This window comes from Berkeleyomyces rouxiae (genome assembly GCF_048999995.1).
Source record: "Berkeleyomyces rouxiae strain 22BRR77 chromosome Unknown BrBRR77_ptg000012l, whole genome shotgun sequence".
Classification (NCBI taxonomy): domain Eukaryota; kingdom Fungi; phylum Ascomycota; class Sordariomycetes; order Microascales; family Ceratocystidaceae; genus Berkeleyomyces; species Berkeleyomyces rouxiae.
This window is the reverse complement of record NW_027396502.1, coordinates 744,727-771,928: the sequence shown is the minus strand read 5'-3', so window position 1 is coordinate 771,928 and position 27,202 is coordinate 744,727. Positions and strand designations below refer to the sequence as shown.

Sequence of the window (27,202 nt, the reverse complement as noted above, 5' to 3'; positions counted from 1 at the left end):
CTCTTTATCGAAGTGACCCACCCGCCCTGACTCGACGAACGTGACGATCGCAAATGGTCCAGCAGCTACAACACCATTCTTATTCTTCCATACAGAGATACCAAGACATCAAACCCGCCATGTCCGCGTCTATGTTCCGAGCAACCTCTTCCGTGGCCCGACGCCGCACGCTCCTCGGCGTCTCTGCCTTGGTGGCGTTTACCGCCCCGCGCATGGCCTTGGCTTCCGCGTCGCGCATGGCTCGACAGTGCACGTTGAGCGCGCCGGCTGCGCTGGGTGTGCGCGCGCAGGTGGGCGGTGGCATGCGGTATTCGACGGCCGCGGGCGGCGTGGAGGACGTGGAAGTGTTTGATTTTGAAAAGGTGCGTGCGTTGGCGGGCGCGAGAGGGGCCTGGGAGAGCGGGGTGCTAACGGTGCGGGGTGGGCTGGGTGGTATAGATGCAGAAGCTGGTAAAGGAGCAGCCGGAGGAGTATGTCATTGTCGGTAAGGCCATCCATCCACTTGCGTGCGGGATTCGGGGAGTTCGTTGGCTGGACGAGTTCACGCAGACACAGCGACAGCGACCCAGGCTAACTAGATGGCGGTGCGCGTAGACGCCCGCGAGCGCGGCGAGCTCGTGCAGACGGGCACGATCCCGAGCGCCGTCAACATCCCCATCGCCTCGGCGCCCGACAGCTTCCAGATCCACGACGAGGACTTTGAGGACCGCTTTGGCTTTGAGCGGCCGGCGCGCGACAAGACGCTGCTGTTCTTCTGTAAGGCGGGCGTGCGCAGCCATGCGGCGGCGCGCATGGCGCGGGATGCCGGGTGGCGCACGGCCGAGTATCCTGGGAGCTGGGTGGATTGGGCTGCCAAGGGGGGGGATGTCACGCATTCGTTTGATTGAGAGGGAGAGACTACGGTGAGAGAGACACTATGTTTTTATTTTGGCAGACTTGGAGGGTCAAGGAAAAAATGCATATTCGTTTCGAGATAAAGAAAGACAAGAGTAAATACGATAGAAGCCGCTCCGCGGCGGGCATCTCTACCGTTCATGCATGCTACCGGGCGTGTTCTCCAGAAACACAAACCAAACCAAGTCCAGACCCACGCTCACCAAGCGAAAGAGGGAAAGGGTTCACCTTTATAGAGCCAAAAACGACGGCTTATCGCCATCCTTGGCCGGATCATGGAGCGGGCTCTTGTGGGCAAAGAACAAGAACTTGATGGTCAGCGACAGCGCCAAGTGCAGCACGACAATGGCAATCAAGAGGATCTGGCTGGTCTTGCGGTCTGTTGCCGTGAGCACGGGGTACAGGTTGCGCACGAGGAACATGACCGACATGGCGCATCCGAGGCCGACAAACGCCCAGTTCAGAATGTCAATGGGCGACCAGCTGATGAGCGCCACGGGGATCCAGATGAGGTTGCCGTAGCCGTACAGCGCCCAGCACTCGAGCAGGTTCGCTGATTCGCTGCCGAAATACCGCAGCGCTCCAAAAAGCACGACGGGAACGAGCAGGGTGTATCCGTAGATCAGGCCGGCGGCGCCTAGTAGAGAGTAGCCATGTTAGTACAAGAGCAGAAGAAAGCGCGAAACAGCGCCAGCGCCAGAGTCTGCAACACACCGCTGAGTAGTTTGAAGTTGTACACGAACTCATCGCCATGGTTAAGCGACCGATACTCGCTAATCGTGCCGCCCAGGAAGAGAATCAGCACGACCGTGGTCGCAATCCAAAACGGGCCGTACAAGTCGGGGTTTCCCTCGAGCACATCGAGGAAGTTGGCGCGCGGGTACAGCGCAGCAAAGCAGCGGTCCAGCACGGCCGAGGTATCGACGTCGAAGAACTGCGCGTAAAACCCCATCGACCACAGCATGTGCTTCTGGCCGGCGGCGCCCGCAGCCGACGACGCCGTCGCTGGCGGCGGCAGTAGGCTGCCGCCCGACGAGCCCTTGCCGCGCCGGCCCGCGCCGGTGCCCGCCGACTCGTCAAAGGTCGAGCTGTGGAATTCGAGGTCGTCTTGGAGGTCGGTGCGGCCGAGATCGCCCTGTGCAGCGGCGGTCAGCGAGGGGATGTTAGCGGCGGGGAAAGAAAACAATCCAAGAAAAAGAACAGAAATAAAAGGAGGAAAAAAAAACATCAAGCAAAGAGGCTGCGTCCATCCTCACGCCAAGCTCTCGTCTCACGTACATCGTCATCCACATCGACCACAGCATCGTATCCTGAGCCCGACATTTTGAAGCAAGACCAGCTTGGCTAGTGGCTAGAAACCCCAGAGGAAATAAACAACGACGGGAAAGGCAAAAAAAAAACGTCGCGGGACACGACGGCGAGTTGCAGGAAGCGAAAGAGGGAAACAAAATGTCGAGGACAATGGCAAAGCAAAAAGGAACAAGACCTCGTGGCTAAGCTGGAGCTCGTCGTCGTGCTTTGGGGCTACAGTGAGAGGTTCTAAGCTCGTCGCGAAACGTAGCAGCAACCCTTGCTGGGGCATTTAGCCGAGGATTAACCAGAGTCCTGCTGCAGGTTACACATGACAAAAGACCCAGCCAAGCAGGCTCACTTTAACTCTAGCGGCCTTGTCTGAGAAAGCGGCAGTTGATTACGCCGCATCGACCCGTTGCAACGGTGCTACATCTCCGGTGGCTGGCAGAGCCCATCGGCTCCTCTACTGTACGGCCTCGGCCATTATCACATTCACATCATGACCACGGCGCGCATATGGGAAAGCAAGTCGCTGAATTTTTTTTGTTCTTCCGTTATGTTATCATAAAGGGCTGGGCAAACATGAACAATTCTTACGCCATGCTGCCAACCAAAATGCAGGATCCCTGACGCCACATTTCCTTTTTGACACAACCAGTTCTTTGCGCGCATCGTCTATTTGAGCTTCTTCTTGGGGCGCAGCTGGTTGGTGTGGCCGCACTTCCGCTTACGGCAGTTGGTGGCACGGGGAGGAAGGCGGGCCTATCGAAGACACGGGGGTTAGCATGACTGGCCAAAGTCACAGGCGCAGCGCACCATATCAACTGCAAGGATAACTCAAAGAGGGCGAGAAGAAAAAAAAAAACATACGTAGCACTTGCGGCAAATCATCTTGTCGCAGTTGAACTTGGAGGCCAGAGCCTTCAGCGAGGGCTCAATGATACCACCACGCAGACGCAGGACCAGGTGGAGGGTAGATTCCTTCTGGATGTTGTAGTCGGACAGGGTGCGGCCATCCTCGAGCTGCTTGCCAGCGAAGATCAGGCGCTGCTGGTCCGGGGGAATGCCCTCCTTGTCCTGAATCTTGGACTTGACGTTGTCGATCGTGTCCGAGGACTCGACCTCCAGGGTAATGGTCTTACCCGTCAGGGTCTTGACGAAACTGTTGCGTTGTTGTTAGCATCCTGGGCTGCCGGGCGAGTTGCTGCACAAGTTGGACGGAAGTTTTTTTGATCATTGTTGACGATGTCTCGAGAAAGTCGTCGGAAAATGTGCGTTTTTGTCGTTTAGGGAGTCCTTCGTATTCTTCGAGATTCATATGGCACACAAAACGTCGGGGAGAGAGAGGGCTTACATCTGCACTGTAGGTCGCGAGCATGTTAGCAAAAAAGGTCGTCAATCATGTTTGGCGATTCAAGAGTTCATCGTGAGCTCCATATCATGCTGTGTGTACTTACTCTTGCCGGTATTTGGTGACGGTACGATGCTCTCTTAGCTGGAAGAAAGGAAAGGTTCAACAACCAGGAGATTCATGCAATGAACCCAAGTGGGTGGGGTCGAGACTAACAGTACAGGTCAATTCCGAGGTGCGATTTTGAAAAACCCTCCTCTCACGTGACCCCACCAAAAGATCGAATTTTTGACGTGCTCTCATACAACTTTATCCATTCTTGTGCGATGTCTCCATACAAATGGCCCACATTTTGGCAGGACACAGTGTGAAAGACACCGACCGGAAAAAGTGGTCCGCTTAGTTGTCTTGATTGAAGGAATGAATTGACTGACCTGCCATACAGGCTCGTATCACATAAAGTTGGGGCGCTCATGTTTCGCAATCACGAATCTGTGAGATGCCATGGGCACTTCGTCCATAGGTGGCATAAATAGATGGCCAGAGTGAATGCTCGCTCTACATTTCGTTTCATTTCTCATTAGCTGTTGTCAAATACTATCCGTATGTCATCAATCATCCAGTAGGCTCAAGATGTTACTTCCGCTGTCTCTCAGCACTCTGTATCTGCGTTTCGACCATGTCCACAGCCCTTATAAGCGTCTGGACATCGAGGCCACTCTGAGCCGCTGCAAGCTTGTAAAACAGTCTTGCTTCTTCTGACAGGTCGTCGACTGTCCTATCTGAGACAGAGAAATATGGAACAGCTACCGGCTCTGTATCTCCAGTATATGTGACCCCTTTTGCCTGTATCACAGTTGCTTCTGAAAGCTTGCTAGAGTTCGTCTTAACTTTCTCTATGGGCTTATATTTCTCTGCCCTTGTAAATGGGAAGAAATTGATGAGCCGGTTCTCTTCATCTAAACACGGAAGAGGGAGTTAGTGAACTGCAGATTCAGTGCGGCTTGTAACGTGATATGTCAATTGACTTACCGTCGGCCTTGGAAAAGACGAGCACATGCTCAAGAAACCTTTCCTCTTCCTCCTGCGTCATGGATACAATGTCCTCGCCGGATATCGCAGTGTAATCCTCTACTCCAGACGTTTCATCCTGGTGGGATTTCATGTGTTTGGCCCAGACTGCCCAATCTATGGTTGGAAGATAACCAGGTCGACTTTGTATTCCGCTTGTTCCCGTGAAGGGAAAGAAATGTTTAGTAATCGCAACAATGAGCGATATAAGTTGTACTTCCGGTTGGTCAATAAGTCGAATCCGACTTTTTGTTGTAGGCAGGCTATATGTTATTTGGAGAAAAGCAGTGAATTGCTTCACCAGAGTCACCGCCTCGACTGTATCGTTTAGTTAGAACATGACATCTTGAGATACTGTGTAAGTGCCTTATGACTAACCTGGCAGCCCAAGATTCTGTGTGTAGTCCAAAGCAAGGAGATGGTAATTGAGGGGCGGGTACTTTAATGAATAGTTGAGGTCATATGACAACTCAAGTCTGAGAATAGTGGCGTGTAGTTGATTGCCCTGTATAGGAACACGGATTGGCAGTTTCAGCATTCTGGGGTACGGTTGAGGTAACCTTTCCGTGAGGCTCTTAGGAATGAGTTCATGCTAAAAGACCATGTTAGAATAATGGTGTCAAAGACGCAGAATCGGCCAAACAATACGTTGAGGTTGATACCTACAGCACGAACATAGGGGAGCTCATTTTTTCTCGCCCATTCAAAGATGTCGCCAATCTTGGTTGGCGCTCTGAGCAGCAAACAGCCGAGGTAACATATTCCCAGTGTTTCCATCAACACAGGGACCGCCCATTTTTGATCAGGGCCAGCAGCCCAGGCCACAGCTCTGGTCGGCGTACCCAGCTCCAGCTCGTCTTCTAACGCCGCCGGCTGCGAACTGGAGAATAGAACATCTTCCCTCTCAACATCAGTCGAGACTTCTAATGACGGACATCCTCTGATTCGCAGGTCCCAAAGGTCTTGCACAATGCCCTCCAGCTCTGGTTTGTGCTTCTTTTCAGTGACAAGCCAGAGGACTTGGTTTCGAAGCAAATACTGTAGACACTCTAGATAAAGATCGCGTCCTTTGGCTCCCTTCAGCCGCTTCGTCTCAACTTCCCGGACTTCCTTTTCCTTCCTGCTGGTATGGAAGTTGGTCAGTCCGGCCTTGTCCCCATCCTCTGCTCCAAACTCAATGTAGCCCTCGATCTGATGTCCATTTTGGCAGAACCGTAGGCCGTTTTCTTGATACCAGCGTTTTGCTCTACACCGCAAGCATCTCTCGCTCCCTTTAGGAAAACGCTGAAGTTCACGGCTGTCTCGCTCCATTTCGCTGTCGATGAGAATTCAGATGGGCCGAAGGGGGCTCAAGACTTTCGCTTTTGCACTATGGCTGTTTCGTGTGGAGAATTTTCCTCATGTAACACCAGGCGTTGAATAGTTGATTTCAAGAAGGGAGGTAGAGAGAGGAATAAACTGCAGTGAGTTGTGATTTCAGATTCAACTAATGGTATTTCAAAAAAAAAAACAAAGACTAAAGTACACGAAAGATGGTGCATTGCAAGCAACTCTGAAATTATGTTCCACAGGTCTTGTTCACTTGCACATGGTCACGTCAATATTTAGTCCATAAACTTTGATCTTGTTGTGGTACAACATATTTGTCTCTTAGGGTCCAGGGTTAGTGGATGGTGAGAGCGAGCACATGCTCGCTCAGATGTTCGCCATGATGCTGGTTTTGTCCTCCTTGATTTATTATTAAACAAACCGGCGATTCAAGTATATTCTACGCTCCCAGAGACATTGGCATATACATGAAAGCACACTCATTTTTCAGGCTTAACCACACGAAGAAAAAAAAAAGTCGGGAGAGAGCATGCTAGTTAATCCAAGGTTCGTTATTTTCTTTTTTGAATTGAAGGAGTTGCTTAACCAGAGCGGGGGGCCTCCTTGGCATCAATGGCGCACTCCTCACCCATGGCAGCCAGGATAATGACGTCTGTAAAACATTGTGAGTACTTGAACATTCCATTCAGGGAGGTTTATTTGGCTAAACTTACTGGTGTCCTTGCCGTCATCAAAGAAGTCACGGATCTTCTTGCCAATCTCACCGTCGGGGAGCTTGACATCATCCTTCATGTCACCGTTCTCGCTCATCAGGGACAGGAAGTCGTCGTCGGAGATATCCAGCTAAAAGTCAATTGTTAGAATTACGAGACTTGACTGGCCTACCAATAAGCCGTTAAGATGAGAAATAGTGGACAAGACTTACCAGCTGGAACTCGCGGCGAGAGACGTTGGGGACGTCCATGTTGTGGGTAGAGGGGCAGAGATCTTCAAGCTTCTTGCCAGTGAAGATGTCAATGGCAACCAGATGGACCTTGGCATGACCGTGCTTGCCAGTCTTGGAGGTGGACATGTCGACGATCTTGCAGGGACGACCCTTGATGACGACGTGACCGTTCTTCCGCAGAGCAGAGCACTGCATGGGGAAGGTGGTCGAAGCGCCGGCATCGGCGGACTCGAAGTTGGTATCGTGCTGTTAGGTTGAAGAGCACATGTTAGCGATCTAGCCACATTGTCGATAGTAAAGGTTTGGACAGAGAACGTGAGGCTGGGCTAACAACATGTTGTTGTCTTGATATCCACACATTCTCCTTCGCGCGACCCCAACAGGCCTTTGTACGCCCCCTCTCTTGGAGAGGACACCGAGCAGTCGCATTGGATTGGCCAAAACCTGTGGAAATCTCATTGTACGCCCATCCCCATATTCAGCAACATTGGCGGGAACATGCCAAAAATCACCTTGGCAGCAAGTCTTGTGTTTGAGCAACAATGGATAGCCATCCCGCCATGATCTGCGGGGCCCACGTCGGTGGAAAGAAAAGCAAATCACTGCAGCCAGTCGGCCAGCGGAGACGGAGGGCAGAGATGCCTCGGGCAAGACATGGAGAGAGAGGACAATATCTCGGAGTGTATTTGTAGAGTAGTGACAACAACTTACATCTTCAGACATGGTGAGATTTGGGTGATTGGACCTAAGGAGCGAAGAGAAAGAGAAAGAAGAGAAAAAAGATGAAGATGAAGAAGGAAATTTATTTAAGGGAGGGGAAGATGGGCGGGGTGACTTATGAAGGACGAAAAAAAATCAAACAGTGCACACTGTGCACAAATGTAGCTTTTTTTTTCCTGCTAGTCGAGGGGCAAAACTTTTCTTGCCGTGGACTTGGATGTCGTTCCTCGCTTCAGCCGACGTGAGCAGCAAAACATGGACATGGCACCGGTCTGCATTGCTATTTACATGTGGATTTTTTGTCTTGTGTACACGTACAGGTTCGAGTGATTGTAGTGCCGCCCTCGCTGTATCCAAAGGGCGCCGAGGAGTAGAACACTTGGCCGAGAGGAGATCTCCAGAACGCAACGGCGGCAAAGAATGTGCACTCCAATACAACGGCAGTCATTCGATTTTCCCAGCACTTCTGGCGGGCCAATTACACAACTGGCAAATATATCTTGCGTAGCCATTTGCTCTCTCGCCATGCCATTGCACGGCGCGACCAAAGGAAGCATAAATAGAGCCCAGGCCCAAGTGCAATCGGTACAAGCTGAAAGTGTGCGTTGGATTCTACCGGCACTGTGCCACCAAACGACTGGGGTTTGATAGAATGCAGGACAGGCCATCTCAAGATTTTGTCAGTCTGTACGTACAGAGTTAGCTACAGGAATCAGAATGTATAACTATGGCTTTCAATGAGCCGATTATGTCGGCTGGCCTCGCACCCGTGGTAAACTGGTTGTGCGGTTGATTTGTGTTCTATGTTAGTTGGTTATGCATACGGGTGCTTTTCATAAATCACATTTGTGGGGCACACCACAGATTATCAGGGCCGAGAAGACGTGCATGAGAATGCATGTACGTTGACGAAATCCAGACGAGTTTGAAATAACCCATGCTGCAGTTGCTAGGGTTATCACCAGCTTAGTAAGCTGCTGTCTGTCTCAATGCGCGACCATCGCCGGCTTATGATTGGCTGCCAACAGGGCGGACAGGTGTGAGCTCCTAGAATGCGCCAACTGGACATTACCGAGTTGACGAGCTTTGTGAATCAAAGCCGCCCTTCACTCTCAACCTGTTATTTCTCTTAGCCCTCTGCGCTGTCCTGAACCATGTGGCTTGATCGGCTGGCCGTCCAGGCTCATCAATCGACATCCTCTCTCCCAACATCCCGACCACACAGCAGCAACAGCAGCATACACAATAACAATAGCAACACCACATCGGCGCGTCGAACACCTAGCAACCTTAGCCCGTACGTCACATCACAGAGAACGGCAGCAGCAGCAGCTTCCGCCCAGGCCGCCAGAGACTCGATATCGACGCCTGCAGTAAACAAATCCGCCACGTCGCTGTTGTCCGCTGCGCGCAACCAAAATGGACATGCTTCACGACAGCCTTCGCCAGGAGCTCCAAGCCCTGAATCTCTTATAAAACAGCTGCTAGAGGTAGAGAAGGACGTGGTGGACTCGGAAATTGCACCAGCGCATACAATTATCGACGACGATCTTTGCTTGGAGTTCGAGTTTGGGGGCCTTTCTCTTTCTGCATTCGCAACGTCCAAGATACCGTTGAAAGATACAAGTAGTGAGCTCGTCCTCGAATGTAAGCCATGTCCTTGAACCCGAGAGCCCCTTTAATACCCAATCTGATACGCTTCTAACCGAGCCTCTGAATTCATCTAGACGACAAGGAAAAAGAAAGGCTCGACCAGCTCCATACTGCCATTGCCGATTGCGACAGCGTCCTCAACTCTGTTGAAGTCAACCTCGAAAGCTTCAGAAGCGACCTTGAGTTTGTTTCCACCGACATTGAAACACTCCAAGCCCGATCCATGGCTCTAAACGTCCGACTAGAGAACCGCAAAGTTGTAGAACGGGCACTTGGTCCTGTTGTCGAGGACTTGAGTATTGCGCCAACCGTCGTATCCAAGATTTCCGATGGCCCTATTGACGATACCTGGACCAAGGCCCTTCATGAGGTAGACCGGAGAGCTACATCGTACAAGAAGGAATCCCAGCGCCAAGGGAAGGCCTGGGAGGAGCTTGGCCCCTTGCTAGAAAAGCTGGTTGACAAGGTGTGTACTAGAAATGCGCTTCCGATATCCTGTGGCAGTCGTGCTCACATGGGAGATGGAGTCTACTGCTATCTATGTTCCTAAGCACTATGAAGACATTCTGACCTTGAGTGCTATGAATCTAGGCCATCGAGCGTATTCGGGACTACATTGTGACGCAAATTAAAGCATTGCGATCACCAAACATCAATGCACAAATAATCCAACAACAAAACTTTCTCAAGTTCAAAGGTGCATTTGCCTTTCTATACAAGCACAACTCTAAACTTGGCGATGAAATATGTCTAGCATACATGAACACCATCCGTTGGTACTACCTTCACCACTTTACACGGTACCAAAAGTCTTTAGAGAAGCTCAAGGTTCATGTGCTCGACAAGCATGATGCCCTTGGAGCCGAGGACTCTTCTCGCAAGTCTTCCATGCTTTCAGTTCCCTCGATGCGCCAACAAGCCCCCCCACATGATGCGTTCAACCTAGGTCGCCGAATTGACCTTTTGAAAACAAATAACCAGACAGCTTTACCGTCGTACCTTGCTGAAGACACACAGGGCTACCAGTACCTGGAAACGCCGTTCCGAAATTTCAATCTTGCCTTGGTAGACAATGCCACCGCCGAGTACACCTTTTTGTCGTCGTTCTTTTCCCCGCCCATGTCTCTGAACGTGATACAAAAGCACTTTAACTACATCTTTGAGCCAACCTTTACCCTGGGGCAGAACGCCACGCGCGCCCTCATAGCAGATAACCATGATGCTCTTGGACTGCTACTGTCGATCCGCCTTACCCAGCACTTTGCTTTTGAGCTCCAGAGGCGACGAGTGCCCGCCCTGGACGCGTACATCAACAGCATTAACATGATGCTGTGGCCGCGGCTGCAAAAGGTCATGGACTTCCATTCCGACTCCGTCCATGCCCTGACAACCAGTCTGCCATCCAAGCCATCCAGTGCCAGCATGTCGTTTGCGCCACACATAATCACACAGCGATTTGGGCAGATTCTGCACGGCGTGCTAGAGCTCAGCTCCGAGGCTTCCGATGACGAGCCGGTAGTCACGAGCCTAGGGCGTCTTCGAATGGAAGTCGAGTCTTTCTTGTCCAAGCATGCACAGGTGCAGAGTGGCGGGGACCAGCGGAAACGGTCGCGGTTCCTGTACAACAACTTCTCATTGATTGCTACCATTATCGCAGACACAACAGGAAAACTCGCAAAGGAGCAGGAAAGTCACTATGAAGGTCTAAAAGTCCAGTTTCAAGAGAGTCTATGAGAAGAACCGGCCCTCTCTTTTGTAGTATCTCCTTTCCCTTTCTTGTCCTTTTTTTAGGTGCTTGTAGCATCAAGTCCGCATTTGCATTGCCACTTTTGACTGGAACATAGAAATCTACACAGATGAACGATATCCAACGTACAGTACAGCATAGTATGTAACTTCCAATGCCATTGTTATGAACCGATTTGCCCCAAGTGTGGTGATGTGTAGAGAAGGAAGCATGCATGTTATTCTATTTTGTGTTGTGTCACGTCTTTTCAAATGTGATGCACGCCGCCAACTCCCTTAGCGGGAAAACGGGATTTTTGCAATCAGGGACGACACAAAGTTGAGCGGCGTAGGGTTTTTCCTCAAGTAGATTGCAACGAGGCCGACTGTGACAGCCGCACAAACCGCCTGCGCAGGCTTGCGGTACTTCCAGAGCGTCTTGGCCATGCGTTCCTGCGTGTCCTGCCACTCGAGCTCTCGTGTCTGCTTCTGGAAGTTCCGAGCAGCATTTTGCATGGCCTCACTGCTGGATTCTGCAGAGGAGGCATACGTCTTTAGACAGCTGTATTTGGATATCCCCCTCCACGCACTCAGCGACTGCGGGGGATACTTGCGCATTAAGTCCATGGTTCCCGCAATGAGCGCCTCGACGTCTAGTGGCTGTGGTACCTGAGACAAAACGGCATGGAGAACGTCCTCTTCATCATTGGGTATATCCAAGAGGACATCCCGACGCGATAGAATTATATGCGCAAAAACGTAGACGGTAAACGCAGGCTCGGTGGCCAGTATGGCATCGAACAGCCGGGCAATGTCGCCGTAGCGCTCAATGTTGTGGGCATACATGGTCAAAGTACCGGCCAGGGCGTAGAACGGATCGACGACAGCGGCTAGGTGGCGGCGCAGCGGGGCGTCGGCGGCCGCTAGAATATCGGGAATCAGGTGCAGCTGGGCCACGGTCGGGCGCAGCGAAGTCAACATGAAGTCGCGGATACGCAGGAGTGAGAGACGGCTGACGGCTCGGGCTCGCGTGTGGTGATGTGGGAAGACAAGGAGGAAGACTTGGCAGACGTCATGATAGCCTTGGAAATAGTGTAGATATGGGTGGTGGCGGAGGACGTCGACCATCAGGTCAGACAAGCCTTGTTTGAAAACAGACAGCTCGTCGTCGGTTTTGTCTGCAAGGGTTGAGTCTTGGTGTCAGTGCTTGGATACGGCAGGAGGAGAGAGCGGTCGGTACAGACCATTGGGGTAGTATACAAAAGATCGGTTGACGTCAAGCTGTACCTGTCCCTCATCGTGATGGGGCTCGAGGGCTGTCCAGGACGAGTCTGGCTGTTCTTTTGTATCGTCGAGATCATCGTCCCCTAGTAACAATAACCCTGTTGGTCGGAGCAGGAATTATAGAATTAGATAATCTAGGTTTTCACGTCCACACCGCAAGAACAGCTTACATGCAGACCGGCGTAGGTCGTCTCGGAGGAAGCCGCCGCCAGACAGCGCAAGTCTCTGCAGCACAGGAATATCACGAGCATCACACGCTTCCTGGATACGCCGTGCTTTTACGAGGTGAGACTCGACGTCTGGGCCGGCAGTAGCCGCAGGCACTTTATCCTCTGCATCCTCCAGTTTTATTTTAGGCGAAATGCCCCCCTCGTGCTCTGTCTTCTCGTTGTGCGAATCATGCCCGGCGCCCATTTTATGCAAGACGTGGTGACGTAATCGGCCGTTGTTGTCGGGAGCTTCGTGAATGAATGGCGGCTAGTATTCGCGCTTCTGGGCAAGACGCTTGTGTAGAGGATTCCAGGCTGACTTCGTTTGCGCGTGTTCTATTTTCGAGTGGCGGTTTGCAAGCTGGCCGATAGGTGTGAAGTCACCTCGGCATCCTCGTAGCTTCAAGCTCCAGCTCAAGCCGAGTCGTTGGCGATAAGATTGCATTGCTGGCAGTGTGGCGTTTGAATCTACGCCACTTGAGGACTTGAGGCGCAGAGTTCCTGCTACATATGTACGTCGTCGATGAAAAGTTTGCCCAAGCTCGTCAGATAAAAATCAGACAGGATTGGACGGATTTTGCCCAAGATCTACCTAGTTCCCATTTCTTTTTTTCTTTTTTTTTCCGGGCTGCAGGAGACCAGAATCCCTGGACATGCGGTTCAAGGTCCAGAGGGAGCTTTACATAGTTGACTAGTTGACTAGTTGACTGGTCAACTAAATCCTTGGGCTATATTGGCTGGATGCAGCTGGCTGGCTGGAAGAAGCCGTGGGCCCAGATGGCTCCGTCTCTTCTCTCCAACCTAGCGCGCACTCACCGAGCAACTATACCCAATTACCCAGACTCTCTTATGCTGCATCGAGTTGACTCGATGCAGCCAGCCAGCCAACAACATTGCCGGCATAAGTATTTGCACAGTTCTTACTCGTACCGGTACAAATACACATACATACATGCAATACTCGGCCTGCAGCCCGCATCCTGCCTGCAGTCGGCAACATGCAGGACATGCCAGACGCATCGCGAGAGAGCACAGCTGGATGTGGGTGAGCTTCTGGCTCAAAAGGGCAGAATTCCCTGGGATCAAGCATAGTTTAGCCGCGAGGCCTGGGTGGGTGTCGGCTATGTTTCCTCTGAATCCAACTGTTGGCTCCTTAGGGAGAGTATTTCCCGTCGAGCCAACGCACGATTATGCTCTAGGACCTAGCTTTTTTTCTTTTTCCCTCTGCTTCTCGCACGCTTCTGTTTTCTCGCGTTCTAAAGGATTGGGTATCGTGCCTTTTATTTTCGTGTGAGTTCTAAGAAAAGGTGTCTAGTAAACACTAAGAGTGCGCCGGTCTGGGCTCAGCTGAGAGTGTCAGCGCCCTGACGTAACTCGTGTCCCATGGACGCGAGCTGGGAGCTGAGATGTCGAGAGGTCACGAACCTGGCGTTCTGAGAGTTAGCACACCTGCACTTCTGGCTGCAGTATCTTTTCCTTCTTACCCATGTCGGCGGCTGTGTAAGTGCATACCAACATGGCACCCTGCCCTACGGCCGGCTTTATAGCATATAACTACATGTTATGCCTCGGCCGCAATCCTCAGAGAAGCCCGCCTTGTGGGACCCGTCGTCTTGTGGGAACTTGGGACGACCAAGCTCTACTGCACAAATACAGCGAGGTGCAAGTGAGTATACATGGCGGAGAGGGGCCGCTTGCAAAAGGCCTCATAGCAAACAGACGAAAGCATGTTTCCTACTCGCCTATTCAAGCAGCCTACACAAGGAGAGGAGTGAACCTGTGGATTTGTAGCAGTTAACTAACCAACTTGTTAACTAGCTATGTATGCACATACGTTTTGTGCTTACAAACTCGCGTGCCCCTCTCGCTCTCTCTCTCTCTCTCTCTCTTGTCAAAGTCTAGAACTGGAGCGGCAATCTCCGTCTTGAAGTACAGGTACAAACGTGCTTGTACCTGCGATCCGAGAAAAACCAGAACTTCTAGTTGAGCCAAGACGCAATTGTAATGACAGGCGAATGGACACCCAGGCCGCCTAATGACGTGAGCCACTCCAAAAACGGCTGCCCTGTCTCAATGTGCCACACGAATGAATCCATCAATACTTGTACAAAAGTACACGCCAGATCTTTCACTAGGATGGGTGTGGTGTAAGCGGACCCTGTATCATCAACGGGGCTAGTGTCGTATCTAGCTTAGTGTCGCCAGTGGTTGTAGGGGTTATAGCCGTCTCACGGATCGAGGCAAGCTTGCGAGATAGGGCTCAGCCAACTAACTCCTTGTGACGCCAGTGTTGAGGAGCACCGGCAGAACATGATGCACTTTTCCAAGTGCCTGCTTGGGCCTGGAGACAGGTTGTCGCGAGCTCGAAGAAATCGGACTGCCGGTGCGACATGATTTGGGACGGGACTGTGGTAGAATTCAGAATCATATCGCCACATCCCATCCCATCCCATCACAACCCATCGAGTGTGACATGCCCTCCCCGAACGTGCCGATGAGGGCGACGAACAAAGGCCTGGCATTGTGGGTGAGGAAACACCCCTAGTCTGACTTGGGCTTTGGCCAAAGGACGATGGTGGGGTGAGACATGATGCATGTATACTTAAAATCCAACGTATACATACCTATTGGCAGCAGAATCAGGTTGCTTAACGAGTAGTTATGTATGTCCCACGCTTAGGTTCCACGGCATTAGTCGCTACCGCACGACATCAGATGCGAACCCTGACACTAAGAATCCATGATGTTTGTGTATTTAACTTGGTTTGCCTCGTTGGGGCAGATCCGGCGCCTGGAGTGGAAGGGCTGTTTGGGTATGAATGTACGTATAGAGGGGACCGGGCTTTTGGTCTTACTTTGTCGGCAGTATAGCCCATAGGCACTTATCCACCGAAGGATAAGTATCAAGTCGGCAAGTCTGTGGGCTTGAAATGGTAGCTATGTACATATGTACTTCCAAGCCAAGCCAAGCTACAAGGCTACAGAGGTACGAGTACACACTCGTACACTCAGGCGAAGTAGTGCGCTCAATGGCCTGATGAGCAGATATCTTATACCCGACAAGGTTGGCGTTCATGGAGAAGTAACTTGGCAAAGATATGTGCGTTTAGAGCTTGCCCTTGGTCTAGCTTGCCTAATAGTGGTGGTCTAGTATGCATGTACAGGCGTGTGCGCACTGCCACTTACTACTAACGCGAGTTGAGCCACTGCCAACGGCAGACACTCGGGACGAACATGAGGTACCGATTGTTCTTTCAGGGCTTTTAGGCCAGAAGCTGCCCATGTCACTCTAAATAGAAGCCCAAGTTCCTCCCGTGCAAGCTGTCCCCTCCCCAACGCGCGCCAACAAAGTCCTTGTCTGGGGCTCCGCCGAACGCGTCACCCACTATAGTTGCCCCAGTTTCAGTGTCCACTCTCCACGAGCATTTGCCTATCGTGACTTCTTTGACGTAAGGAATGCATGCGAGATAACGGGGACTTTTCTCCTATCGCATAGTCTTTAAAACTGTGGAGTTGAGGTTGGGCTACAGCAGCAAGCGCTAGTAGAGACTAGTTGTGGTTATGCCGTCGACTAGCTATTGATTGTATTCCAGGCAAAGACACAAGCTATGCTTCAGGTGCTTCTAGTGTCTCGGTAGAGCGCCACGACAAGACCATGTGTACTAGATCTACCACTTGTGCACAGAGCTACTGCTAGCAGTACTTGTAATTATGCTCACTCTCACCTCGCTGTTAAAGGATAAATCAGGGGCCACATTTGGAGTGAGACCTACTACCATAGCCCAGTCAGACGGTCCCTGTTGAGAGCTTGGGGACTTGAGACCCATATTGAACTAATTCGAGCACAACTACAACTACAGAGCCATAACAGAAGCCGGCTTCTCCTCAGCTATCAGACGTTCTAGCCCTACAGCCCTTTTTGACTTTCTAGTATGGCCAAGGCCAAATCAGTAGTGTCTCCTGAAGCATCTACTCACTATTGGCCTTCTAGGACGCCAATGCCCATCGAGAAAGTATTCGATCTAAAGAGCCGCGGCAATCAGGGTTGGTTATAGTGGTTGAAGCTAGGAGGCTATGGCTCAGTAACTACAGCATAGCATACAGTCACTTTGTCAACAAGCCGGAACCCACTGTCCATGACACAGCAGAAGGCCCCAATACGCTGATCCTGGCTTCACCATGAGTCGATGTGTCTTTTTTATCTGACAAAGACTACAACTAGTCATACCAGTTACCATTCACACATTTTTGTATTGCGGGCGCTCTATGCCCGTTAGCCTCTAGAAATGAATAGAGTTTGCTTCCCCTGAGGAGGACAGATTGGCGATGGCTGCAACAGGGCACTTATTTCTTATTGCCTGTCAAGGTCCAACTGACTCTGGGCTAGGACTAATATTACTATGAGCAAAATGCAGCTTATTTGTAGATGTTGGCTGCCTGGCGGCTCCAAGCTTCATTCTTCAAAGGCTTGGTAGAAGTCTGACCTTGAAGAACTCTGTGATTGACAGAATAAGCTCAAATTGATCCGAGCCATCAGCTGCGGTGCCTACAAAGCCAATGTGGCTTGAGGACGATGCCTAGCATTCCTTCATTGGCAAGTTTTAGACTGTCCAACGCTTAACTCGGCATATCTGTGCGGGTAGAAGGAGCTTATCATGAACTAGGGCTGTTGATGCCTCGAATGGCACTGGGGGCTTCAGGGGATGAAACTAAGAATGCGTAAAAGTATGCTCTATGGAGTAGACTGAGAGTTTTGAGCCTAAGAAGACAGCCAGAGCTGTGAGTTGACTAGTTGATGGGTTGCAGTTGTACATACATACACAGGTACCAGTAGAGGAGCCTCGGTTGAGGCTCTCCCAGTTGGAACTTGGTTCAATGATCTGCTCAATGTGTACCTGTACACTCGCCTATGAACACATTGCATAACAAGACTAGTGTTCCCTTTAACCTGGTACTCTTGCTGGTAGACAGAGTTACAGGCACTCTACAGTCAGGCTTCAGGTTATTCTGAGAAGGAATACTGTGAGCTCAGGCCACAGAAAAAAAGGTACTCGGCAAGCCATTTTGCATCATCCCACGGAAAGCAAGAGTGTGCGTGTTCACTCAAGCGAGTTCATCAATACAGCGGAATGTAACGATGTTTAGTAAATTGCAACGCCGCCTATTCTATGTCGAATAGGCACTGTTGTCTGGAACTGGCCACGGTTAGTAAAGAGACCAGGAGACATGTATAGCTACATGGACGTTTCTAGGAGACTTGCGATGCTGGTATAGATGCTAGACACACAATAGGATGATGAACAACCGGGAGGCTAGAAACATCAGACAGCCTGGCCAGTTCGCCGGCCGACGTGAAGACATATTGGGCAGCTGTGCAGGTGGGGATCCCAGTGCAGGGAGGGAAGAGTATCTTCAAGTATCATGGCAGTGATAACTATGTACTGATATGCGTAGGTAGTTCTTGTGTATCTATGGAGCTATACCTACTTGGACAGCGAGGGTGTTCCTGGTCACCCGTGTGCACGGAATACAATATGGCTGGTCTCCAACGAAGCATGCCGTGTAGATGTTGGAGATTCTGTAGTGGGCCTTTATGGGCAGGCTTGGACGAGATGGGACGATGAGGGAGAGGGAGACGGAGTGTATGCTTGCATGTCTGTATGTATGTAGGTCTGTGTAGTTATGTATGTAGTTATGTGTATATACACATGTATACACGTCCACAACCACTTGTATGTAACCTGTTCCGTAGTTTGAGTCCGGCTGGGCCAATCACAGGTGCATTGTAAGCACAAGGTGCATATGCACGTTGCAGGAAGTCAACCAAGCAGAGGGGAAGAGGGAGAGAAAGAAAAAGGAAGAGAGAAAGGAGGAGACGGGCTGCGTCTTGGTCTTTGTCTTTGTCTTTGTCTTCGTCTGCATATGTGATCTGATCAAGCTGTCAAGGGTTGGAGGTTGAGGGTTGAGGGTTAAGCTCAAGATGGGTAGTTGCACAATTCACCTTTGGCGTCGCAAGTGCAAGTGCAAACAAAAAGAGTAAGACATTGCAGCGGGCGGGATGGTTGCACTAACTCTAAAGTAGACCGACGTAGTTACGGAGGTAGTCGCGCTGTGCATTTTTGTACTTGGATGTACCGGTACATGTGGATGTACAGAGGTGGGCGCTTGTGCCTGGTGGAGTCCACTCTTTGCAGAATTCTAGAGTCAAAGTGGGGGCGAGATGGATCAAATCATCACAGGAGCAGAAGCAGCAGCACCAGAGCGTATATATTGGATTTGTAGTTTATGGAAGCTGCTTCAAGCAGTACTTGCGAAGCCCACGATAGGCGAGTCAAGGCGTAGAAAGAAAAAAGAAAAGAGCAAGAAAAGGAGGCGGAGGCGTGAGAGCGTTGTCCATAAGTACCGTCGTGCATCTGTACCCATTTGTACCTATACACTCCTAGCTTGCCACCTTTCTGATTCTGACTCTGCACCTGCCTTTTGCTCCCCTGTCGGCCCTGCCCCCCCCCCCCAAACCTCAGACCTCCAGAAACAATCTCCAACCTTGCTAGTCTTTGTGCTCCAATCCAACCTTCCAAGAACAATCACACCAACCAGCAAGGGTCCAGGTTTTTTCTTTCTCTCCCTGTCCGTCCTCTTCCTTTCTTCCCTGCCGCCATCCGTCCAGCTGTGCTCTGGCCTTCCTCTCCGCGCCGGTGCTGTTAGAGGTGGCAAAACAGGAAAAAAAAGTGATTTGTCGAATCACCAGCGCCTAAGCTCCCACTTAAAAAGCTCGCTGCATCTCCGATCGCCAACCTTTTTGTTCCAGCTCCTGCTCTGTGACTGTCGCCTGATCTCGCCTGTGCTGGCGCTCCCTGCTTGACGTTGGCGATAATCGATGATCGTGGTCCTGTACTGAACTGTACTGTATACATGCATTCAACCCACGCCAAAGCAAATCATATATTGGCCTGCTTCGTCATATCGGTCCCTTCTCCTCCGCCATTGACGGTCCTGCACTGAGACCGAGACCCTAGGGTAAGACCACTGTTCCCCCAAACCGAAGCCTCTAATCCCAACCATTGCATGTCTACCCGCCACGATCCGCCATTCACTCCCACTTGCCTGATTCTGAACACAATGCTGGCCAATATGGACTAGCTTCAGGGGAGTTGTGGCGAGCCGGATGGCTATAGTCAAGCCAAGTCATGCTATGGACTACAAATACACTTGCTTGTACAAGCTTGTATACAAGTCAAGTATCAGTAGCAACTCAGATCCCAGATGCGTCTCATGCTCTACCACTAGACATGTACAAGCATGAAAGGCCTCGGCAGTGGCCCAGTGCCTGTTCCACTACTTTCTGCGCCTCGCCTTTATCCCATCTCATCGAGTCTCCCCCTCTCACGGTCCATGTCAAGTGACACACCATGAGCCGCCCAAATCTGCATCAAGCTACATGTCAAGCTACCGCAGCCACTGGGGCATGTCTGCCAATAATGGATTGATAAGTTACTCAAGGTTCTTGGAAAAGTGATAGTCGGACCTCTTCTACAACTACTACCACTCCTACTACTACTCCATGCTTGTTGGGGGCTTTGCCCTGTGAAAGTTGACATGCCTGAGCCAACTTGTCCGACAGATCTCAAGTGGTTACATGACCTGTTTCTATCTATAACTACGAGGCATCTGCAAAGTTACAGCTTGTCGAAAGAAGAGACCCTGTGTCTAGGTGCGGGAATACTCCGACTCTCCGGCTCTGCTTCATAACTGGGCGATACTTACTTTTACTTACCTACTGGTACGCGCAGTCTGTGCCTTGCCAGACAGGCATGACGCCGAATGAACCAGATCGAGACAAGTACACATGTCCTAGACTGGCCACGCAAAGCTAATTAAAAGTGCACACACGCCCCTTTCCATGCCCCAATACAGACACACGCAGCACACTTCTCCCTTTGAGTCCTTTTTGCCCTGCTCTTGACCACAGATACTACTTTACATCATACGCGCATGAGTTCGTTGTACTAGCAGTCAGTAGTGCGTGCTACTGTGCTCTACACAGGCTCGTCCATGTACCAGACGCTTGGCCATATGGCACAGGCTCCTGAACTGTACTTGTATGTACCTGGTGCCCCATCTCATGATTCGGGCGCACTGCACTTTTACTGGAACTGGCACAGATGTTCAAGTGACCTTGGCGTGTATGTGTGCAAGTAACAGCAGCAGCCGGCCAGTGAGTGTGTGTGTGGCGAGGGAGAGACAGCCAAAAGGGCTCACAGACTTCTAAAATCCATTGTATTTAGTGTTCTTGTCTCCGAGTTTTGTTTTGCCTGCACCTCCGTCCTTGACACCCACATTCAGTGCCCAGTACCACAAGCCAAGCCCATACTTCTTCACGCACAGCCGCGGCAACACAGCTGCTCTTGAGAAACTCTAGAGGCTTGTGGCCTCTGGTGGACTCGTTCCAATATTGAAGCCAAATCCTGGGTGTCAAACTATCGCCAAGTTCCTTCTGGAACTAACTAATAAATGACTACTGGTACGTTAGTATACCACTATGAACCAGCCAATAGACTCAAGTGAGCAATTCTGCTGGCCAAAAGATACAGTCCCGGTACTCGGAAGACGAGGCATTGCCGCCCTGCTGGTACAGGGACAACTGATAGGGCCAGTGCCAGTGCCAGTGCCAGAGTCCGTGTCAGGAAAACCTGCACATACATACATACATGCAGACACACAACTAGCTACACTATAGCTAGTAACCATGTATATTTGTGCCTATATTTTATACGCACTACAAACCATGGCCCCGTTACGTGGGCGAGCCTAGTGCATCGTCACATTGTTCAAGGCCACGTTTGCGTATGTGTATACAAGTATATATGTACCCACGCTCATCGACAGGTACATTTGTATGTACACATACTCACAAACTGCAACTCCAGCCAGTGGGTTCCATTGCGGCTGCAATACTATGCAGCACGTCCGTTCTGGTATGCTTGCTGTGCGGTGCCGTTGTTAGAAGACCGTTGTAGCAGTTGTTAGAAGACTGTTGTAGCAGTTGTTGTGGGCTCTTCTACATTTACGCCGTGTACATACACATTTGTATTAGTTAGTTATACCTACTCACCACGTTCCCCCATGTGGCACTACTCTCTGCCTTGTGATGGCATTCCTGAGCGCACTTCATTTCCCGACTTTCCTGGATGAGCCCTTCCCGCTCGTCGCAGTGTCTTTCCCCTGCGTCCCCATCCTACATTCATCGCCATTCACCACCCAAGCTTCCTGGGCTGTTCCATGTGCAGAGTGGCGCTTAATCATCAGCCTCGTGCCACAGGCATAATCACTGCCGTGTGCTGTTTCTGCTGTCTCACTGGAACATACCGTTTGATCTCTGTCTTGGCCTGGCCTGATCTGTCCATTGTCACTGTTGCTTTTATCTAGCTTAATCTATCCTAGAAACAACAGCACACAGCCCACGGCCCGCAACTCTCTTCCTTGCTTACGTTCTACTCTTCCGGTCGGGGGCTTTGCTGCTCGTCCAAACAGATGCTGCTCCGGGCAAGCCTTTCCATGTGGCCGGCTTTCCTGCCTTTGTGTGTTTTCCTAGAATCCATAAGCAATAAATCTTGTTCATGGTCCGCTTTTGCATTATGCACTCTCCTTCATCTCCCTGCTCTTGCTGTACCTTTACCCCCTCTCTCTCGCTTTTCGTCCCCCGTCTCTCTTTCCTTCCTCTTCTCCCCATATCCTCCTCTCTCATCTGTGCGCTCTGTCAAGAGCCATGTTCCTGGACGGGAAGCCTGACTCGGAACCCTGTGGTTGGTCTGTTCCCGACCCCGTTTTCCATCGTCTCCCACCGTTTGTTTGAAGCTTCAACTAGTTGTACGCTCTATGATTATGGTCTTATCGATTAGGCTTCTGGTGATGGGCCTCACTATTTACACACATACTATACGCCCTCATCACCACCCTCTCCTCCCCTCTTCTCCCCGCTATGATTCCTTCCGCACGACTACCCTCCCCGGCTCCATCACGACTCCTCTATCTTGCCTGCATCTGTGTGGTCCCATGTACTAACTACTGAAGCGACAGTCGGCCAGTCTCTATAACAATCTCAAACTTGCCTCCTCCTATTGGGAAGCGTCTCTCAAGCCTCCAGTCTCCACTTGGCTTTCAGCCAGCCCTCAGCTCTTTCTCTCTTTCTCTCTCCCTACACGTATTTCCTCAAGCAGCGCGGCTCTAGACTTGTCAGTACTTGTACATAGTGCTCTCATTGAGCCCCCGCTTCTTTCCGCCGCCACGCATCCGACTCACATGCTCCCCAGAGACGACTCAGCTTTATTAAAGGGCCCTCTTACCACGGACAATCCCGTCGCCCTTTTGATTTTCTTTGCTCGCCACCCTTAACGCATTTCCTCGCCATCTCCAGCAGCTTCCCCGGTGCGGACCTGCGTATATGACATGTCTTTTTTTCAGATCAATACTTTGAAAGATGGCCAATGGATTCGGCAGGATGTCAAGCTAGAGCCATTCGCTAATTACAAGGCTCCCCCGCGTCACTTTCCCGTTCCCGACAGGCGCCCGGAGCTTGGCTTGCTCAGCAGAACCGTCATTGACACGCCCGTTATCCGGAGTATTGTCCCGGCCAGAATTAGATCTCCCGCACACAATGACATTGTGTTTATTGGTGTAAGACCTTTGATTCGACCCTAGCATTCCTATTACTTCACTTGCCAAGGCCTTCATAGTTGCTAACTTGATCAAAAAAAAACAGGACCGTTTTATCCGTGTTTGTGAACTACGAGCAGACGACCAATTTTATGAAATTGGACGGAAAACGGACTTTGATCCCAGTATTATACATGCTCGAGTAATCGGCTACAACTACGAGGACGAGGAACGCGCAGAAAATGCAGTGCCGGATCCCAATCAACCAATTAGTGCAATTCTTGATGAAAACGCTCCCTGTAGAGGCGACCTTCCGCTCCAAATACTTGTCCTTTTTCTCAAGTCACACGAGTATGTCTTTATTTTTATGGGGTCTAGGAATGGCCAGGCCGAGTTTGTCTCCTCGCGATGCGCCGGTCCTCATAGCCAAATGGTACAAGAACAAGGCCTACACTTTGCCATCGATCCCGAGTCTCGTTACATGGCGACAGCTTTTCCCAAGTCCGGATTCTGCGTTTCCGAATTAGAGTCCTTCGAAACCCTTCGCCAACAATACCGAGATGGCCAGGCTTTGAAACCCTTGAGGTACTGGAAATCAAAAATCACCAATGGCTATGTCATCAAGATCGACTTTCTACATCCCCGCGAAGAAGACCCCGAGGCTGTAATTCTTCTCCTCATACTCCGCGTTGATGGAGACACAAAAATTATGACGTACCAATGGCGCAATGGAGAAAACCTTCACGACGTCCTGCGCTCTAGACGTAAGGGCTATCTTCTTCTCCCTGGGACAGAAATTCCTACCCATGTCATCCCACTTACTGTCAAATCTTCTTTCTGCTTAATTACCGAGACTACGCTATCGGTATGTGAAGATATTCTGATTGGAAATCCAACCTTTCAGACAATCGAACACGAGCGCAGAGAAGCTACTCCCTGGTACCACGGAACAGACATTCCCCTCTGGACATCATGGGCTCGCCCCTACCGTAGAAAGTCTTACTACTGCCGACGAGACAATATCTACGTCGCACGAGAAGACGGAATTGTGGTTTGGCTAGAATTCCAACCTAGCGAGATAATAGCAACTAGCTTGGAAATGGGCGATACCCACCTCAGCACCAGCATCGACACGGCTTTCACTACAGTTTCTAATGGCTTCAACGATGTCTTGATTATTGGAGGAGACTGCGGGAACGGCTCCATTTGGAAGGTCAGTCTAAATCATGGTGTTGGGAGATTGATTACACCTGAAGCACGTTTGCTGACTCTTGACAAAGGCGCCCCCAAGAAAAGACTTGATATGGATTGGCAACCTTCCCAATTGGTCACCATGTCTAGACATTACCTCGAATGACGAATTTATCACATGGAACCAAAAAATAGGATTCAAAGGCAATGCAATGGTGTCATGGCATGATTCGCAAACCAGTCAATCAGCCTTTCGCATGCCCGACCGAGTATTTGTGACATCTGGTCGCGGCATAAACGGTGGTATCACTGAGCACAGAGTTGGAATGCCAGCGAACATTGGTATCGAGTTCGATTACACGGCTGTTCGAGAAGTTTGGATGCTACCACAACAACCCAACAGTCCATCAAGGGGTAATCAGCCGTTGCTAATGCTTTTATCCCAGCGCGACTCCTCAGATGTACTTCTTCTTTCCCTTGGTCTTGAAGGCGAAATAGAAGTGCAACAATTAGAGCCTGAGGACACTTTCATCAATATGGATTACCGGACACTTGATGCTTCTTGTGATTCGGGGAGTATATGTCAAATCACAGAGAAATCTTTGGCTCTCTGCGATTCTATTAGCAGGTATGTGCTTCATAAGCCTAAATACTACATGCCTTGGAAATTTGCTAACACCACCATAGCTCTACGCTGACTCTGGACGAACTCCTCGAGACAGAAGAGCTGAAGGCTGAACACGCATCAATTGGCCATGGCATGGTAGCACTTGCTGCCCAATCTGACACTGGGTTCAAACTTCATCTTCTCAAAATTCATGGCACAAGTGCCGAGGTGCAAGGATGGGCACATGTGTCAGCTGAAATTACATGTCTACATGTCTGCAACATCAGGGGTATTCGCTTCATCCTGGCCGGTCTTCACAGAGAGAACATGATCACATCATTAGCCATTTACAACGCAGACTCTCTTGGTCCTGATAGCATTGCTATCTCAGAGTTTTCGATAATATCGACAACGAGCGAAATCGAAGCGACCTCGTCACAAAATAACATCGAAGCTTTCTCGAGCATCAAGACACTGTGCGACACGGGAAATTCAATTATTGTTGTTGGTGGAACCCGAGATGGATATGTCGTTACTCTTGCACTCTCGCCTGAGACACTGGAATGTAACTTCTTGTCCGTCAGACGGCTGGATGTCCTCCCCGTGTCTCTGTCTTTGGTGCCTGATAATGAAAACTTGGGTACTGCAATTGTAGCGTCATCCAACACTTCTCTTATCTTTCTTGGCGATTATCAAGAAGATCATAGTGGAAGAGGAGAGTTCAAGAGAGCTTCTTCTATATTTCCAGGTGATTCCAAAGACTCTTTGAGAACTTTGCCAGGAATCCACTATGTCTCTGTCTTGCCCAAGGGTGTCCCTCGGCGTGACTCTTTGTCAACATCCATCCTCATGGTCACGAGTGGGGGAGTTCACATTGCAGAACTAGAGGAAAAGACGCGCCCCGCTCCACGTCTCCTCCTCACCCCAGGCGCGCCTAAGCGAGTTCTCTTTTCACACACACTAAACTGCCTGGTTGTTTCAACCCTTGTTGACCGCCGGCCTAATCTGGTCTTTATCGATCCAGACACTGGCGAAAATCTATCAGTGGCTACTTCGCGAGCAGGAAATGTGTGGCCGTATATCTCAGGTCTTGGAGATGAAGGTGACCGCATCATGGGCATAAAGGAATGGGTCTACACCAAAGACGGGAGCCAGTTCCTGTTTTTCCTCGTCTGTCTCCAAAGCAAGAAGCTGTTGATTGTATCAACATCGGTGGTGGAGGACGCGACCAAACGCGGCAACAGGGCCATCAAGTATTGGACAAGACATAAAATTAAAGGCGACACTGATGCAGTCTATTGCGCCCACGCATCGGGACAAAACTTGTACTACAGCAGCGGGAACAATGTCAATTGGTCATATCTTGATAACGAAGACAAGAAGTTTAAGCTGAGGGCTACTCTAAGATTGAAGTCTCCTGTGTTCTGGATCGAGGACTATGGCGAAAACATCATCGTCATGACGGCAATGCAATCCATTCTCGTGGTATCGCCCCAGATCTCTAGCGATAGCGTGGCTAGACTCCAGATTCTCAACATCGACCCATGCCTCATAATGAGCAACGCACTGATGTCCGTTGGGCCAGAGGAGTCGGCTGATTCTCAATTCCCTGTTACGCTGCTGGGCGACCGTGAGCAGTCGGTCATGGGGCGATGGATTTCAAAATCCGCAGGTGTAGACATTGAGCCTGTGTTTGAAGGTTCCATGAAGAGCTCAATACGCAAGTTCTGCCGGGCTCGATCTCAACCGAGTTGGTGGCACAATCAGATGGCTCCTCGGTTTGGCCGTGTCCCGAGCACAGTTGACGATGCAGAGATATTTGGGGTGGCAATGGACGGCACAGTTGAGCACTACACGCTCTTGGACATTGATGGCTGGAAGTTTTTGAGTCTTGTGCAGAAAATGGCTCAGCACACCGAGGAGATTTGCCCGTTCAATCATCGCGACCGTGAGAATCTCCAGCGACTGGGTGTCTCTGAGCTGATGCCACTACCCGTTACGCCGGCGTTGATGTACATTGATGGGAACATGATCCAGCGGTGTCTCGACAACAAGGCATTGGACCGCTGCTTTTTTACGCAGGCCAGCCGCGACCTGCTGCAGCATTTGCTGGGCGTCTTTGACGGGGGCCAGTGGACGTCTCACATCCAGAACGAGCCAGACCCGCAGCGCCGAGAGGAGCTGTCCTTTGAGTTGGCGTACAAGGTAATCGAGTACTTCCTGCGGCCAGTGATTTAGAGAAGGGAAGTGAGTCGTGGTTTGGGGGAGGGGGGGTT

At 50.7% G+C, this 27,202-nt stretch overlaps 8 protein-coding genes across 8 annotated transcripts; 3 read left to right on the top strand and 5 right to left on the bottom strand.

Annotated features, from left to right (window-relative positions):
• Positions 1 to 119: 119 nt before the first annotated feature.
• On the top strand, positions 120 to 887 carry BROUX77_007504 (uncharacterized protein; the record flags this gene model as incomplete). Its single annotated transcript, XM_073752606.1, has 3 exons — positions 120 to 362; positions 439 to 484; positions 595 to 887. 3 exons carry the CDS (start codon positions 120 to 122, stop codon positions 885 to 887), a joined length of 582 nt encoding a protein of 193 aa, XP_073601797.1.
• Positions 888 to 1,124: 237 nt separating this feature from the next.
• Positions 1,125 to 2,217, bottom strand: BROUX77_007503 (uncharacterized protein; the record flags this gene model as incomplete). Its single annotated transcript, XM_073752605.1, has 3 exons — positions 1,125 to 1,531; positions 1,609 to 2,029; positions 2,173 to 2,217. The coding sequence occupies 3 exons, from the start codon at positions 2,215 to 2,217 to the stop codon at positions 1,125 to 1,127; spliced, it is 873 nt and encodes a 290-aa protein (XP_073601796.1).
• Positions 2,218 to 2,862: 645 nt separating this feature from the next.
• On the bottom strand, positions 2,863 to 3,889 carry BROUX77_007502 (uncharacterized protein; the record flags this gene model as incomplete). The annotated part of the gene is made up of 4 exons (XM_073752604.1): positions 2,863 to 2,949; positions 3,058 to 3,349; positions 3,542 to 3,548; positions 3,877 to 3,889. 4 exons carry the CDS (start codon positions 3,887 to 3,889, stop codon positions 2,863 to 2,865), a joined length of 399 nt encoding a protein of 132 aa, XP_073601795.1.
• Positions 3,890 to 4,174: 285 nt separating this feature from the next.
• BROUX77_007501 (uncharacterized protein) lies at positions 4,175 to 5,386 on the bottom strand (the record flags this gene model as incomplete). Its single annotated transcript, XM_073752603.1, has 4 exons — positions 4,175 to 4,497; positions 4,571 to 4,927; positions 4,988 to 5,201; positions 5,276 to 5,386. 4 exons carry the CDS (start codon positions 5,384 to 5,386, stop codon positions 4,175 to 4,177), a joined length of 1,005 nt encoding a protein of 334 aa, XP_073601794.1.
• A 1,133-nt stretch (positions 5,387 to 6,519) lies between these two features.
• BROUX77_007500 (uncharacterized protein) lies at positions 6,520 to 7,607 on the bottom strand (the record flags this gene model as incomplete). The annotated part of the gene is made up of 4 exons (XM_073752602.1): positions 6,520 to 6,590; positions 6,652 to 6,781; positions 6,864 to 7,130; positions 7,596 to 7,607. The coding sequence occupies 4 exons, from the start codon at positions 7,605 to 7,607 to the stop codon at positions 6,520 to 6,522; spliced, it is 480 nt and encodes a 159-aa protein (XP_073601793.1).
• A 1,151-nt stretch (positions 7,608 to 8,758) lies between these two features.
• On the top strand, positions 8,759 to 10,991 carry BROUX77_007499 (uncharacterized protein; the record flags this gene model as incomplete). Its single annotated transcript, XM_073752601.1, has 3 exons — positions 8,759 to 9,251; positions 9,332 to 9,723; positions 9,849 to 10,991. The coding sequence occupies 3 exons, from the start codon at positions 8,759 to 8,761 to the stop codon at positions 10,989 to 10,991; spliced, it is 2,028 nt and encodes a 675-aa protein (XP_073601792.1).
• A 288-nt stretch (positions 10,992 to 11,279) lies between these two features.
• Positions 11,280 to 12,680, bottom strand: BROUX77_007498 (uncharacterized protein; the record flags this gene model as incomplete). The annotated part of the gene is made up of 3 exons (XM_073752600.1): positions 11,280 to 12,160; positions 12,227 to 12,349; positions 12,437 to 12,680. The coding sequence occupies 3 exons, from the start codon at positions 12,678 to 12,680 to the stop codon at positions 11,280 to 11,282; spliced, it is 1,248 nt and encodes a 415-aa protein (XP_073601791.1).
• Positions 12,681 to 22,921: 10,241 nt separating this feature from the next.
• On the top strand, positions 22,922 to 27,164 carry BROUX77_007497 (uncharacterized protein; the record flags this gene model as incomplete). Its single annotated transcript, XM_073752599.1, has 4 exons — positions 22,922 to 23,149; positions 23,235 to 24,341; positions 24,409 to 24,947; positions 25,007 to 27,164. The coding sequence occupies 4 exons, from the start codon at positions 22,922 to 22,924 to the stop codon at positions 27,162 to 27,164; spliced, it is 4,032 nt and encodes a 1,343-aa protein (XP_073601790.1).
• Positions 27,165 to 27,202: the final 38 nt, after the last annotated feature.